The sequence below is a fragment of the Diadema antillarum genome, unplaced genomic scaffold (assembly GCF_040938485.1).
Source record: "Diadema antillarum isolate AM-2024a unplaced genomic scaffold, OU_Dant_1.0 seq00001431_RagTag, whole genome shotgun sequence".
Classification (NCBI taxonomy): Eukaryota; Metazoa; Echinodermata; class Echinoidea; order Diadematoida; family Diadematidae; genus Diadema; species Diadema antillarum.
Genome location: NW_027272182.1, coordinates 218,806 through 235,172, shown reverse-complemented (window position 1 = coordinate 235,172; position 16,367 = coordinate 218,806). Strand labels below are relative to the sequence as shown.

The following is a 16,367-nucleotide window of genomic DNA, read 5'->3' as shown; positions in this document are numbered from 1 at the left end:
TTGTTAAATACACAAAATGTGAACAATAGTTATAATAAATATGTTTCCAGACTAAACCGTCTACAGTTATGGTTTAATGAGACAAATACTGATATCTCCCTATATTTTAGGCTTTATTGCAAAAATTTTATATGGTTGGATGTTTTGTGATACAACTGACCTACACATATGTATCAAATGTGATATCTTGAACATTTGTTAAATCACTGCTCCCAAAGGTAAACAGGACCTTTAAGGGTCTACCCAAATGCATTCGGTCACACTGTATTCTATTTGGAATTTAAAAAAAGGCCGGATTTAAAGCTCCATATCAACAAAAGTGAAGGATTTATCACATTGGTCTATGACTTGCTAGTCATTAACCCGTTGAAGACGAGTCCCAAGTATACTCAAGCAGGTGTCTATGGGAAATGCATGTTGTAGCAAAATCAGTCCGTCCTCAATGGCTTAACCACAATCCATTTATGACACTGTCAAAGTATCAAAGCTACAGCTTATCATTTTAAAATTTCTGTGGGTTTTTCACAATCAATCTCATAATTATATATCATGACTGGAATTTGGATAAAACAAACTCAAAGAGATGAAAAAAAATCTGTAAAAAAAACCCCCACATTTTTATAAACACTAATCACACTTCGTCGTATGATTCCAAATTTTGTATTAAAGTGCAAAGCTGCTAATTCTGTCAAAAAAATACCCAAAGCCCCAAAATCTGCCAATCTGACCCAAAATGTTATTTTCAGGAATGGTGGAAAAATCAATCGCTGCTACTCTCTGTGGGTCTTACTTTTAATCCATTGAGGACGAGTCCCTAGTATATTCCGGCAGGTGTCCAAGGGAAATGTGTGTTATAGCAAAATCAGCCCGTCCTCAACAGGTTAATGATGAGATATTTCATCCTCACTTTGGCAGTGTTATGCTACTTTGCATACTTTACTATTACTTTAACACAGAAAAGACCAAATGGGTTGTTTTCTGTTGCTTTGTTTTGTCTCTAGAGCACAGGAGCTTTACATCAGGATGAAAACATCAGAGAACATTGCGACAGTAATGAAGAAGAAGATAAAAACAAAACAACAAAAAACCTGTTTCACACCCCTATATTTTTACCTGCACATCACTATGACAACATGTGACTGTTCATCACTCCAGAATGTAATGTCAACTTCTAAAGAGAACACAGCTTTTGCAGGTCCCGCATCATGTGGATGAAAAAGAACATAAATAGAATAAGAGAGTGGTTTTATCCTTGGTCATAAGAATGGGTGAGTCTTTCTACATCGCAAAAAAGGAGCGCCCACACACAAAAAAAATACTAACATACACATATGAATGCTGTAGAGGTCGAACTTAGTTCACAAAATCTTGGAATTCCTCACTGTTACACAATAAGTTTTTTCAGTATTGATTTCAGCTGCTTAACCGCCACGAAGCGGCCCCCTTTGGACGCCGGAATACGGCACTCAGCTATAAGATCTTTCACCAGGGTCGTCATGCGGGGTGAAAGGTCAGCGGGAATGGAGTGAAGGAGGCCACCAGATCCATATTTTGGGTCGTCACCTGGTCAGAGGGAAGAGGGTAATAACACGTGGTTGAAAATTTAATTAGCTGTATGTAATCACATACAAATGAGTTATGTATATTAGGGCCCTGTTGCATAAAACCCTTACCTCTGGACTTACCGCTCCTTTCTAGCGGTAAGTCTTCAAATTAGCGGTAAATTTTAGAATCCTTGATGCTGATTGGCTGTGATGCCTAATTTTGACGGTACTTTGTAGTTACCGTTGAAAGTCAACGGTAAGTTTTATGCAACGGGCCCCTGATGTTGATATGTTGAGCATGTCCACTGTAGGTCTTTGCTATGTTTGATAGTGATGATCTGCATTTGACTCGAATACACATTATACAAATGATGCACAGGTCTGAGTGCGTCAGTCTGAATTGTGTGCATAAGGTAATTATGGAATGCTTAACCTATGAGGCGAAGCCGAGTGGGTTTATGCTAAATTCCATAGTTACCGCATGCACACTATTCCGACTGATGCATGAAAAGGCACTGCGACATCTGTGTTATAGAATGGGGCCAATTTTCTTGCCAAAAGTCCATTTTTCAGTCATATTCCCTGAAGGCAAACTTACGTGATGCATTTCCTTTGGCTTGCCATGGACGAAAGCTCACAAATCATGCATCCAGTGCTGGATGCATGGCAAAAGTACGGAATGCATGATTTTTTTCAGCCATTATGCATCTCGTACTGAGTGCGTGAACCCTTGCTTAGTGTGCGAACCTTTAACCCTAACTAGGCCGGGCTATTTAGGTAGATCATAGAGGCGGGGGGGGGGGCCTCCCAGGCCCCCCCTCCAGATCTCAGCCGTCGACCGCGCAATCGCGACGAAAATTGGCACACACATTGCCTATGATGTAATCTAAAGTACCATGAAGCTAAATTTTTTTAAAAATCATCATTTATGCTAAATTATGCTAATTTATGCATAATGATGCATGAAATCAGGCAATTTGGCATAAATCACTAAATAAAGCTCAAAATGGGCACAATTTTTGTGTGAATATTCTTTTTAGTGTCCTGATCAAATATAAGACAAAAAAATTGTGCCATCAGAAAAAATTTCTTATGTATTTTATTGTTTTTTGAATTTCTCATGTATTTCTTTGTTTTTCGACTTTATGTTTTTCATTGTTTTTTCAATGAAACTTGTCCGCGACATTGTTCCAAACAAGAAAATATATAATTCATTGATTTTAATCGATAAAACCCCAAAATAATCATGCTTTTATGAAATTTGCCTGTAAGCACAGTTTGCATTGAAATTGTACACGAATTCACGTTTTTGAGCAATTTTTGGTCTGACATGCACATACATATTTATGCGCAACTTCGGAACCGCGCGCCCGGGCATCGCAAATTTGGTGTCAAAAGATGCGGGAGACTTGAAAGAAAAAAGTCATGAAATGTCGCGGCGATAGCTTTTCGCGTTAGCGATACATCGCGCGGAACGTCGAGGGGGGGCCTCGGAGGCCCCCCCCCCCCCCCCCCCCCCGGCCTAGTTAAGGTTAATACAAGTGTGTGTACTCTTGCTACAAGTGCGCAATAACATGTTTACCATTGTGAGGCAGCGTGTGGCCAGTAGAAAATCCACACACAGTTCTCGACCAATGAGATCGTAGGATTCCTGCTACCCATTACATAACATTTTTTGACACCTATTGAGGAAATATTGTGTGGAAAAGACTCTTATTGAAGGGGACGTGGAAGGCAAAGGGAAGTGAGTGTGATCAGTAACACCTTGGACTGGTGAACATGAAGAAATACACAGGTACTTGTTTGGCTGCGTGACATCAGGCAACAGATACGGATGGTTGGTATTAGCTCATCCATGTCACAGCAGTGCTTATTTGCGCCCGCTGAGGTATATCAAATTGCAAGGCTAAGCGTGTTACATGTAACCCACTGCTCAGGGGAACAATGTTTACATGTATTAAATTTATATATATGAGCAATCTTTCACAACACTTTTGTTCTGTAACATTACAGAAATCATTTGAAAGAAAGATATTATTCAGAGGGGTGAAGGTTCAGACGAGAGTTTCTTCACTTTGTCTCCCTCTACAAATTAATTACAGAAATTAAAGAAATCATTTGCCAGAAAATTTCAGCATTGATTTAGGCATGAGATAAAAACAAGTCATCCAAAGACATCGGCTGATTGTGTCACTCGAGGTTCTTTTAGTAAGTCACAGTTCTTGCTTTTACGGGTATTTTGTAACCTCCTCGTTTTGTTTTTGCTTTGTGCATACAGCCTTCTTGAATATTGTAGAAATACATGAAATGAAGTGATTATCAAATTATGCTACGAAGAGATTGACTGTAACCCGTTGCATGCTTCGAAAGCTGACTGGCAAAGAAAACTCCAGTGTTGTACACACTGTTCAAAGTCCCTGGCACAGAAAGGGTTAAGTACATGAAATCAAAGACAAAATGACTGATAAAGAAGCTCCTGCCATATAGCCATATTATATACCTCATATATAGATTCCTCTCATCTGATTGGTTAAAAGTGGAGTCATGAAAATAGCTGTGCCCCATTTTTGATCAAAATGACGTCATGACTTACTGTGCCCGGGGCATAGAATCAACTGTGCCCTGTAAATAGATTTGGAGACAGTCACAACCCCATACACATAGATCACTCATATGTACGCACCAATGGTACGATCGCCGCGCTGTCGATCAGCGTTGATTACTAGAATCTATATTTTCGGTTTATATATTTTGGAATCTATATTTTCGGTATATAAAACAAATAATGACAGCTTGATATTCGGGGCACAGTTAAGATCATGTAGGCCCTCGGTGATGTAAATACCATAACTATGCCCTCAGCTTCGCTTCGGGCATAGTTATGGTTTTCACATCACCTTGGGCCCATAATTTTAACTGTGCCCCTCATAGCAGTCATTATTCGTATACTGTGAAACCAAAAGAATATACAAGGCATAAATCTTTCACAATTTTTTTTTTGAATGGACGGCCGTTTTAGCAGCATGAAACTTTTATCAATTGGTATTCAATGCATTGTGTGAAAAAAAACTCTTTTCAATTCCTAAGCACTTTACTTTTGCAACTCTTTGCTCCTCATGAAATTTGCAAAAGTTTCAAGCATGAGAAAATGTTTGGTTGTATAGAAGTAGTTTTGCTAAAGTTGGGCAAACTTAAGCACAGTGAATAATGAAGGGAACCATACAGCATAAATGATCAGTGATGCTAGACATGCTCATGTTTTTATGTCCATAAGTCGTAGACATTGTGTAATGGACACTGATCTACCATGAGGTTTAGAAAACAACGATTTTAATGGGGGAACAAAAAGAGTACTGGGGGAAAAATTGTGTATCTACCAAAGAGCCCCTGGCAAATGGCATAGTAGTTGTGGTCACTGCTGTAATGATTGCACAGATCCGTGTGTGAGAATATGAGACATTCTTTCCTGCTGCCACATCCAGTGTGCTCTGACTGATGCTGTACATCCCAACCAGGCTTGGCCTCTGTAAATACATGAACACATATCACCAGAAAATGGTTTTCAACTCCTTCATAGTTAATTTTAGTTGAGCAGAATGCTATCTTTTCATTTGCATAATTTTTTTTTTTCTGAAAATACCACATGCATCTACTGTTTGCACCCCTGAGTGAGTTACTATATTGCACAAATACCTCACACATGACAATTATATTGAAAGCTACAACTGATCCAGAGGGGTAACCCTTACTGTGCTTTCTTTCCCAATTGGAACAGGTGTTTTTAAACTAACTGTTGACTTATCAGAGATCACTTCCTCCCCCTAATCCCTATCATGTTACTATGGCTTTCCTGTTAGACTAGGGCACATTAGTTACGTTCAGACGACAAGCCCTAACCTCCAGGTTAAGCTCTTGCCCCCTAACTTCGACGTGCGTCCCCACGACGAAGCTTAACCTCGAGGTTAGGAAACCTCGAGGTTAAACTCCTGCCCCTTTGAGTGCATTGATTTTTGTGTCCACACGGTGCTTAACTACGAGTGGGACCCCCCACGGCTCGTGGTTAGAGCGCTAACCATAAGATATCTTGTGGCTCTTAACATCGAGCTAACCTCGAGGTTAGCTAACTACGAGTGCGTCTATACGGTCCCTAACTACAAGCTTAACCTCGAGGTTAAGGCTTGTCGTCTGAACATAACTATTGCTATACCCAAGTGGACTTGCTGACTTTACAGCTAGGTCAGGTTTAGAGGGATTTATCATAATGAATGCTGACGAAAAGTCCAAGCTAGATGCCAGGGCACATAAAACGTAGTAAAGGGGGTGAGGTCAATGAAATCATAGCCAGTATAAAGTTTTTACCAGACAGATGCTCAATGAAAAACACTAGCACAATGAGGTAAATAACATTAACTGACAAAGGGCAACACACAGAAAGGTCAATGTAGAACCGTAACGCAAAATCAGGAACAAAATACAAGCTGAACACTTCACTCACCCTCGCGTATTTTTCTCCTATCAACAACTATGATATTCTCGGCATCTATGATGAGAAGTTCGCCCTTATTAGAGACGGAAAAGTTATCAGAGGACACGTCGGTGAGGTAGAGTGCAAAGTCCTCTCTGTTCTCGGACAGCTCAGTGGCAGTGTTCAGGGCCTGTAAGGTAGGGTCAAGATGACGCAGGAAAAATGATCAATGCACAGCAGTTTGCTACAATAACCACGGTCACACTACGCAAAACTATGCAGTTTCATTACTGCATTAATTTGCTTCACATAGTTTGGGCAAACTGAGTGCAAACTTGTTGAGAAGTTACCAGAGAAGTGTCCCGCTTGTATTTGGGAAGTTTCTCCCTACTCACAAAACTAAGCCCCATTTTGTGTAGTGGGGACATACACAGCTAAAAATTCTGAGTAGTTTGTCCCTTGATTAGATCTGCTTCATATTGTTTAAAAACATTATACAAATATTGACTGCTCATGAGGATGATGGTGGAAATTATCATTCCCGAGGTGCTTTTCATACCGACCCTTCTATCACCCCGAGGCGTTAGCCGAGGGGTGATGGAAGGATCGGTATGAAAAGCACCGAGGGAGTGATAATTTCCACCACCATCCGAATACAGAGCATTTAATATTTGTTTTATATACCTCATCGTTTAAGACTTAACCAAGATCTAGGGCTAGGCAAATAAGACGTAAATTCTAACTGTTAGGCCTAAACGTTAGCCCTAAAATCAGGCCACAGCCTGCGCTTGCTTGCATGGTTTTCGTGCATTTCGTACTACTTAGTACCCAGTACGCACGGTGTAGTCAGGTATCCTATTACCGAACGGTATCCTATTACCGAACGCGTACTTTGTCAATGGAGCGCGTACAACAGCTCGAATACGCATTTATTGCACTACGCGCTGTTATCTCACAGGGGAAGCCAGTGCCGAAAATTGCTAAGCTGCAGCAAAACACAAAACAAAACGTAATTTACCTCAAATTTACGTAATAATTGCTAAAATTTCGATGTTCATTGTCCTGCGTTAATAAACATTGACCGAAAATACAACGTACGAATTTCCCCATACAGAGGGCGCACGTTCGGTAAATACAATACGATTTGCGTCGGTAAAAAGAGACAACTTTTGTGGAAGGGTTATTTGAAATACGGATTTTTTCTAGAAGTTGGCTTATTTTTCAAGTATTTTCGTTACAGCTAAAGTCATCAGCATTTCAATTATCTATAAGGATATTTTTGGCTGAATTATTGCATAATGTTGTCCGTTTGGAGCAATAAAACAAAAATCGTTCGGTAATAGGATACACCTCCATACATTGTACTCACTCACAGTCACACGGTCTTCGGCAAGCTCCTGCATAAAATCTTGGCAGAAGATTACAGTATACATCCAGTTTCCCATCGCTCGTGTTTTTAATTCGATATTTTCAACATGCCGAGATTTGTCTCTGCTTCGGGATCCTAAGAAATTCTAATTGCAAAGTGTACGATCTTTGATCCAGCTCACTTCAAATCATGGAGGAGCGCTCGATCACCATGCCACGTAAACATGCCTGCTGTGCGCTAGTGCGATGATTTTGCATGTGTTTATACGATGCGCGTAGTGAACGTTATAACGTCCTTGGGTGGGTACCAGTAGCGGTGGAGGGGTTGCAGACACCACGCGCGAAGTCTAGTGTACTTGTTATGTGTACAAAAGTCGCGGAGGGTTTACGAATTCTATCACGAGGGTTTTGCCTTTCTATCACGAGGGGTTTGCCTTTCTATCACGAGGGTTTTGCCTTTCTATCACTTACATGAAAACCCTAAGGCAAGATAGACGGGACTACACCTTGTCACGTGATATACTTTTGACCAATCAGTGATACGAATCTCACTTATGAGGTATATAATACCAATTATCTTGCATACTGTTGTGTGTTAGCATTTATTATATTCAAGGAGAGCACACCATTTTTTGAATCTATAGAGTTTGCCAGTTTGGTAATTTTGCATCACTCAAACTACATCATGGTTCTGTCAGTAGTGTGATCACATGCTCAAACTTCTGGAAGTTATAAAGCAGTAAACTATGCATAGTTTTACATGGTCTGACCATGGCTAATGAAAAACAAGCACCTTATGCTGCATTCCACACAATTTCATGCTTAGCAAAGCTGCAGTCATTAGATTTGGTGGATGACAAATGCATGTACACAATAAACAATCAGAGTAATTCTTTTTTTTTATGACTGGATAAAGGATAGAAAGTCATTTTTTTTTAACGAAAACGCTAAAGACATTCAAACAAGGTAGTAAATGCTAGCTTTCATTTTTTTTTCTCTCCAATGAAATGTACTTGTCTACTACATTGTGAAAAATGTGGAACTACTCCTATTGGAGGTTTTCTTGTTTGACTGTTCCAGGTTAATACCTTTTTGTTTTTCTTCAGAGAGGGGCCTACCATGTTACAGATCACTAAGAAATTGATGTGCCCTGTCAAGACAGAATTGTTATGCTGCCCTCTCACGTCTATTCTTGTATTCATTCATAACAGCCTCTGACTACATCTCTGTAATGGTTATGAACTAATCATATTTATGATGCAATAAAGCAGATATATGATTAATCAGAACCAGAAACGATGACTTACAAGATGTCTATTTGACGATGTCATTTGTAAAATGATGAAGTTTGAGGGGGGAAAAATGCTTAGTTTAACTACTTCACTTATCTATCATTTGATTAAGTTTTTTCTGCACAGAATAAAACACACCAAGTCCTCATATTTTCTGGAGGAGCTTACCTGAACAGCTAGGGCAGCTCTTGTGCCAAACTTGAAACTGTAGAAATGGCTGAGTGTTTGTCCACCGTACTCTTGGACTGTGAACCTGCCACACGCCCCTAAGTAGACTGGGAAGGGCCAGCCCTCTCCATTGGGAAAGATCTGTGTGAGAGGTAGGAGTATTTAAACTATCATGTCATGGGGTAATTTTGAGGCAGGAATTATCATTTTGTCACATTTGAATTGGCACCTCTAAATTTTGTTGCATATTTTCACTGGAGAAAGATTAGCCGTAAGTACACATAGTTATTCACGGCACAAAACACTGTGAATTAGAGCTGATGGCCTTTTACGCTGCATGACACTGTCGTGAATTGTCACTGGTATTCAGTGCATTGTGTGGACAAAAACTTTCCTCGGTATTTTACTTTCATGAATCTTGGCCTCTTGTGAAAGTCATGAAAGTTTCACGCAAGCCAAACTTTCTAACTTTATGGTACTCTGCACAAAATCACAGAAAGAAATCAGCCACTTGTTACTGCCCAAGTATGAGCAACTTGGAGAGAGAAACAGAAACTTTGAGCTTCTAAAATGAGTTGCCAATTTACGAAATCAGATTTAGATTTACTGATTAAGATGCTTATGAAAATTCTGCAACGAACACAGAAGATAAAATATAAAAACAAAGAGCTCAAATGAAAGAGGATCTTTTACACTACCTTATGAAATATGAACAATAAAAACTGAAAATAGTGATAAAAAGATATAAAATCAAGTTGCATGTGTTTCTCAGACTTGGTGGCTTCTAATGCAAGTCTTTGCTCCTTCACCTTGAAAATGATGGGCTCTGGGTTGAAGGCAAGTGTGGTGGCCAGCATCAGTTTGTTGTCCCTGCCCAGCTTGCCGTCCATCTGCCGCTCCCCGTACCGGTCCCAGATGCGGTCCAGCAGCCGCCGAGACGGGCAGCGCACCAGGTCGGACAGACCCATCACGTCCGTCTCCAGCAGGCTCTCCCGGTAGCTGATGTCCGAGAGCTTGGACTGGTACACCTGCTGCGCGACGTCGCATCTCTCCCCCGGCTGCCCCTTATCATGCGTGCACAGGTCCCTGTCGAGCTGGCGGTGCTCGTCGTTGTGGCCCAGCTTCTTCAGAACCACCGGCTTGCGGTCCAGGAATGTGGCAAAGTAGACGTTTTTGACATTGACGTAGTCCAGGAGACGAACGGAGGAGTAGGAGTGGAAGCGATACTCTCCGCGACTGAAACGATCACACAGGCTCGTTCCAAAACATGCGGGACACTTGTCCGCTTCCGTAAAATATTCATTCTGAAGGGGCACAGGAATGAAAGTATCACAAAGATATTTCATGAAATGAATATCTTCATATTATATTGTACTCTTACTTGTCCATCAGTAGTGCCACTGTAGCCAATTACCCATTGCACTTTAAATCACAGCTATTGCACAGGCATATTTTTTTTGTCCCCCTATGACATAATAAATGAAAGTGTGTGAAATACAGGAAAATCTAATCTCTTTACTCTATTCTATTAATATCTTTTCAGCCGACATAATGATAATTTGCTAACGAAGCTGATGTTGCATTTACTTCCATCAATACTAGATGAATACAATTTGAGATTGCAGACCTCCCAACCTTTCTGAGTGAAAAAATAGGGATGATTTTGTTCAAAAGTGGGAAAGAAAGAGCAGAGTGTGTAGTATAATTATCAAGAAAAATAGGAAACTCCTATTGAAAGAAGAGCTGGGAATGGTCAAAATTCAGATTTGCTCCTCCAAATTCAGAATGGTTGGGAGGTGTGAGATTGTGAGGCAGAATACAACTGGCCATCATACCTGGAGATGGTTGACGGTAAATTGCTGGTAGAGGTGGTAGTAGACAAAGAGGCAGGCTGTTGCTAAAAATGCCAGCCAGCACAACTGCTGTCCAGTCGTGGCGCAGCAGCGGTTTCCAAACTGATGCATGTATCGCCGCATTGTTGCCATGGCACTGCCCATCCAGACCAGGTAACATTGGCTCTGTGTCAATAAGGTGTTGATAGTGCCTGCAGAAATGACAATCAAAAATGGCTGAAAACATAATTATCTTATTCCAAGATATCCCTCACCTAAGAAAGAAAAAAATATCTAAACATGCACCATACTTTTTATGATTTCTACTATTTTCCTTCAGATTACTTCGATACACACACAAAAACCTTCCAAAACAATTTCTGCGGTGACATCGTCTGTCAATCACTGCTAAAGTACTAATAATACCATCAATAAAAGACAATGGAATGCATCTTCCACTACATCAAGTATTCCTTGCATGTTTCCCTGCACTATTTTTTGATAATCATATTAATAGTGACACGGAAACATGCCAGTAATTCTCATTGTGTATCTGAGTAATCTAAAGGAAAATGGTGGAAAAACCACATGAGTGATGTTGAAGGTATCAAAAATCAACACAAGTCAACATTCATTTGTATTATATGTGACCCTGCACCACAAAACGAACAAAAAGTCGCACACACTTATTTTGTGTGAGGACTGAAAATAGGTGAAATGGGTCAACCTACCCGATCTTGACTTTTTAATATTTTCTGAAAGAGCAAGTCTTCTTCTACATTATGCTAAAATTTGGGATTATAAAACGGACAGGAAAGTGTGTTTTTTAGCAGTTTATCTCGAACATCTTTGGTAGAACAGTGTGATTAGGTGTGTTTTTAGAGTGCCTTTTTCATTTCTTAAAAACCTTGTACACACACTTCACTTTCAACTCTAATAACTTTTGAAAGGATGAAGCTACTGCTTTGAAAGTTAGCATCAATAATGAACAGAATGTGTTCATAAGGCATTTTCAATTTAGGTGTGTTTTTAGAGTGCCTTTTTCATTTCTTAAAAACCTTGTACACACACTTCACTTTCAACTCTAATAACTTTTGAAAGGATGAAGCTACTGCTTTGAAAGTTAGCATCAATAATGAACAGAATGTGTTCATAAGGCATTTTCAATTTCAGTTTAATTTGATAATCCCTTCATTGTCGTTACTCTGGTGGTTTACTTCCTGTTTTTTGTCCCATTCATCGCACAGCCAGTGCGGCTTAGTAAAGATGTAGCGCTTGAATAGACACTGCACTTCAGAGCCTCTTTTCTCAGTTCACACTTTTCCCCGAGTGTGTGTTTTCTTTCCAAAATTTAGATAGGTTAGGAGAGTCCATTTGATTTGAGTTATACATCATTTTAAAGCTTAAAGTCTGCTCTTTTAGATTAAGCTCTTAACTAAAATTTCTTGTCTGGCGACTTTCTGTGCGTTATGTGATGCAGGGTCGTTCACTTTAAACACAGAAACTCTGACCATCTGCTACCTATTACACTACTCAGAAGCTAGCAAAGTTTTTCTGATTTTCCCACAGCTACTTATTATACTACTGGGCCCTGGCAAAGTTTTTTTTTCTGATTTTCACTCTAACAGTGCTTCATCCCTTCAATTACCTTATGATACTATACAGCATGGTACGACTTCTCTATGTCCCTGCACCATACCACTTGCCAAGTGTGCATGTCCCGTGTGTGCACCCCTGCATTTATAAGCTAACAAGGATAGGGTAGTGTGAAGTGAAGTGGTATGGCAAATTAAAGGAAACCTAGGTCCAAATGGGTGTGGATTGACTAAAACCAATATTGGTAGAATATATTGGCAATGAAAGCTTAAGGAAAATTTGGCAATTAATAGTTCATAAGTTATGACTTTTTAAATATTTTTTTAGTTTTGGTGCAGGCATCTCTGGATAAGGAGACTGCAACACTAATGTCATCACTTTGGACAACAATATAAAACAAATTATGTGTAGAAGGAGGATTCCACAAAATAAATGGAATAGAGTCTAGGACCCTTAGGTATGAGGTTTCCTTTGAAACTGCATATATTTCATCCTCTTGTTTATAATGGCATATGTTATGGGTAACCCATTTTCTGAAAGAGATAAGTCAAGTGCCTTTCATACTGCTAGAAAAGTGAAAATGTGTTGAATTATCTTTATATTTCATTATAAAAAATAATTGTCCATAATGACATCACAAAGTGTTCACTAGTGCTTTCCTTATCCAGCAACAACGGCACTGAAACTTAATAATTTGTAGACTCTTTTAACTTTCACTGACGTGTTCTACTAAGACTTAATGTTGCTGCTTTCAAACCATAATTCTAACAAGTTCAACAACTTCAACAATGACAATGTACATGAAGTGCACACACAGCAACTTTAGATTCTACTCCTTTGACTTTGGTGTGACTTTAATCCACGAATCCGATTCATTTGTCATGAAATACAGTCATGATGACTTTCTACATTCATGAGAAAAAAATCTTGCTCATGTGCTCATGGACTGACTCAAGTGCCCGAGGCCCAGCCAGACCTAGTGGCATCAGTACTAATGGCAGTGCCAGGGCAGTAAGAAGTGGCATATCAGTCATCAACAAATCCCAACAACAAATCAGACGCATGATCCATGAATGCATGATCATGACATGGCATCGCATGGCACGGCAGAACAAGGTCTCGTATGAGTCGTAAGGAGCTTATTACGTCCCAACACCTAGAAGAACAAAGCTAGCAAAGTAATGTAGGCCGCTGTTGATGATTTACTCAGATGCTCTGGGAAGCTGTTTTCCATTTCAATTGTCTGGTGAGAAACTGGGAATTAGTGAAATATGTAACGTTAGAGTACAATACGTAGTCGTAGAACTAGGCTAGGCAGGCTCTACACTAGACTCGAAATTCTTCACTCACACAGAATAACACGTACGGGACTGAGATAGCTGTTGCAAAATTACAGGTTCATTCCAGCCTTGATATCCCTCTCGTTCATGTTGTGTATCGGCAGATATTTAGCAGGATGAATTTCATCGAACTAGGTGTCCCTTAACTGATATAATCTCGAAGGTTCTACTCGTGAAATTTGCTTCCCTGTGATCTTACCTTCTAACGTTACCGTATCATCTTGTTCGTAGATGCTCGTTCGTTCGCTCGGTTGAGTGATGGGGGGGGGGGGGGGGGGGCGGGGGGGGGGGGGAGTGGGGGTGAGTTCACGGTTGTACTCGCTAATGGTTGTACTACACTGTTATTTTCGGGTACAGATATTTTCGCGAATGAGGAGGTCACGGAAATTTTCGCGAGATGTTGTTTTCGCGAGATGACACAAGGTCTTCATGGGTGCTCTATTACCTTAGCGCATGGTGATATTTTCGAGTGTTGTTCAATTCGCGGTCCAAATGTGATTCGCGAAATTCACGAAAATTAAACCCTCGCGAAAATAACGGCTTATACAGAATTATAGTTTTAACGCGCGTTTGCACTTGTTTGAATGACTAATGTTTACTTTTCTCTCTCTCTTTCTTTTCGATCCGTTCACTGCCGCTCGGGTTAAAGTGTGCCATTCATTGTAAAATGTAGGCCTATGTACCAGACACCAGTCAAGATTATTTTCCAACTATACACATTATTACGAGGGAAATATAAATGCGAGGCAAGTTAATAAGTAACCCATACATACCCCCATGCGCTGATTGGAGAAAACCTTGCTGACTGATCCACGTTGGAGCTTTGATGATGTGCGTTGAAAATGACTCAGGCCGTGTCAATTGTGAATAGAATGGCATGCAAAAAAAAAAAGAAAGAAAGAAAGAAAGAAGGAGGCAGAGAAAAGAAGAAGAAGAAGAAGAAGAAGAAGAAGAAAAGACGCATTCCCTAGCACATCAACCATGATCAGCTCCTAAACAAAAGATATCTTCCTATGTTGCTTGAAGGAAGATATCTTCCTGACTGACAAAACTGAGGTGTTGTGGTCAAATGAAATGCTGACTTCATTGAAGGATATACCAGGTTCGAACCCTGCTACAACAATCGATTGAGCAAAATGTGGGCCCATCCATCCATCACGTGTCTGTACCGATCGACTAACAGTGCATAAAATATCTAAAGGTATAGGCCTATTAATAATGAACGTGATATTGATTGCATTTTATGGCATGGATGCATACTCGATACCGTGACAAAATAAAATAAATGAATGAATGAATAAATGAATGCTCGATCCGTAAGGACTCGGCATATTATGAAATAATGCAACCCGAGTAGTGCCTACACTTGTATACACAGCCTCGTCGCACGGCGTCTGGTCGGGCTACGTGAGTATATTGATCATAATTTACGATACAGGTTGGGTTATTATGGAGAGAGTGCACTGCCAGTATGGGTTTGAATTCTGATAAAAATTATGATGTATGATGATGATGATGATATGACGAACAGTATGCATATATATATATATATATATATATATATATATATAACTTGAACCGGGAAATGATAATGCATTTATGATAGACAGGCCTAAGCATTAGAATTTTGAGAACCATTCAGTTGAGAATATTTTGATTAAAACCATGTGATATACTAAGATATTATCATTAGCATAGATATCATCATCGGTAAATAATTGATTTTCATCTTTATCACAAGCGATCACTTTGTTTTCGATGTATTATTCTTGTGTTCTAAAAGGATTTTTTTTTAAAATTTATATCTTATTCATGATCATCATCTATGCCGCAAGAAGTTATATCCTAACTGTGCTTGATTATGTTACAATGCAAACAAAAACAATTAGCAAATATTCATTTCTATGCTTAACAAGTATCCCCATGTCATGAGAACATGTTCACATCAGTCATTGCATCACAAACACTCCGTGGCAAATTATCAAAAATTGAATACCTGAAAAGCACTCAAATAATCGAAGCACACAAATCCACCAGAGTTGCAGCGTTAGCGGTTTAATATTAGTGACACCACTTTACTGCAGAGACACTCTGTAGTATTAAGTATCGTGATATGTGTTCCATCAAACTCGTCATAATCACTCGTCTGTTCAGGAACTGACAAAGTTGCCTCTTTAAAAAATCTACTACACTTTCAAAGAGTTCTGAAAAATTAAGCATTATATAATTCATAAGTAGTCCTTAAAATGGATGAATTCATTAATCATGGATATTGCAATTAACCTAAAGTGGAATTAACTATTCCATATTCTGATTGGTTTTGATAACAGAATACCATGTATAGTCACACACGCAGAATTTCGGCCAATTGATGAAATTGGTCATGACATTAAAAAAAAGAACAACAACATTTAGTGAATTTTTATCGGCTTTTTTTTTGCTTGTTTCTTTACCTAACAACTATGCATAGTCTGACCTCACGCCAAGCCCATGAAGATATGCTACCTAATTCATTAAAAAGTTATAAAGATCATAATTGGTCGGCAGATAATTCAAGAATTATAGCTTCTACCTAAATGACCACAAGGTGATTCGAAGATGTCGTGATCATCCAAATCTGATGTTATAAGACACATTAATATACCGTTGCCGTAGTTTGATTTTAAAACTGCTTAGCTTTTTTTGACAGAGGCATACACTCACAGATACAATGTACAACCACACAAAGAATCACAGAAACCCTCATTTACGTTAACGTAAGT

The 16,367-nt window shown here is 39.4% G+C and overlaps 1 protein-coding gene across 1 annotated transcript; it reads right to left on the bottom strand.

Annotated features, from left to right (window-relative positions):
* LOC139709388 (divergent protein kinase domain 2A-like) lies at positions 1–10,850 on the bottom strand. Its single transcript, XM_071621350.1, has 6 exons — positions 10,673–10,850; positions 9,647–10,141; positions 8,838–8,978; positions 6,040–6,199; positions 4,922–5,068; positions 1–1,563 (listed from the first exon to the last, which is right to left on the bottom strand). The coding sequence occupies exons 1-6, from the start codon at positions 10,832–10,834 to the stop codon at positions 1,385–1,387; spliced, it is 1,284 nt and encodes a 427-aa protein (XP_071477451.1). The 5' UTR covers positions 10,835–10,850; the 3' UTR covers positions 1–1,384.
* Positions 10,851–16,367: the final 5,517 nt, after the last annotated feature.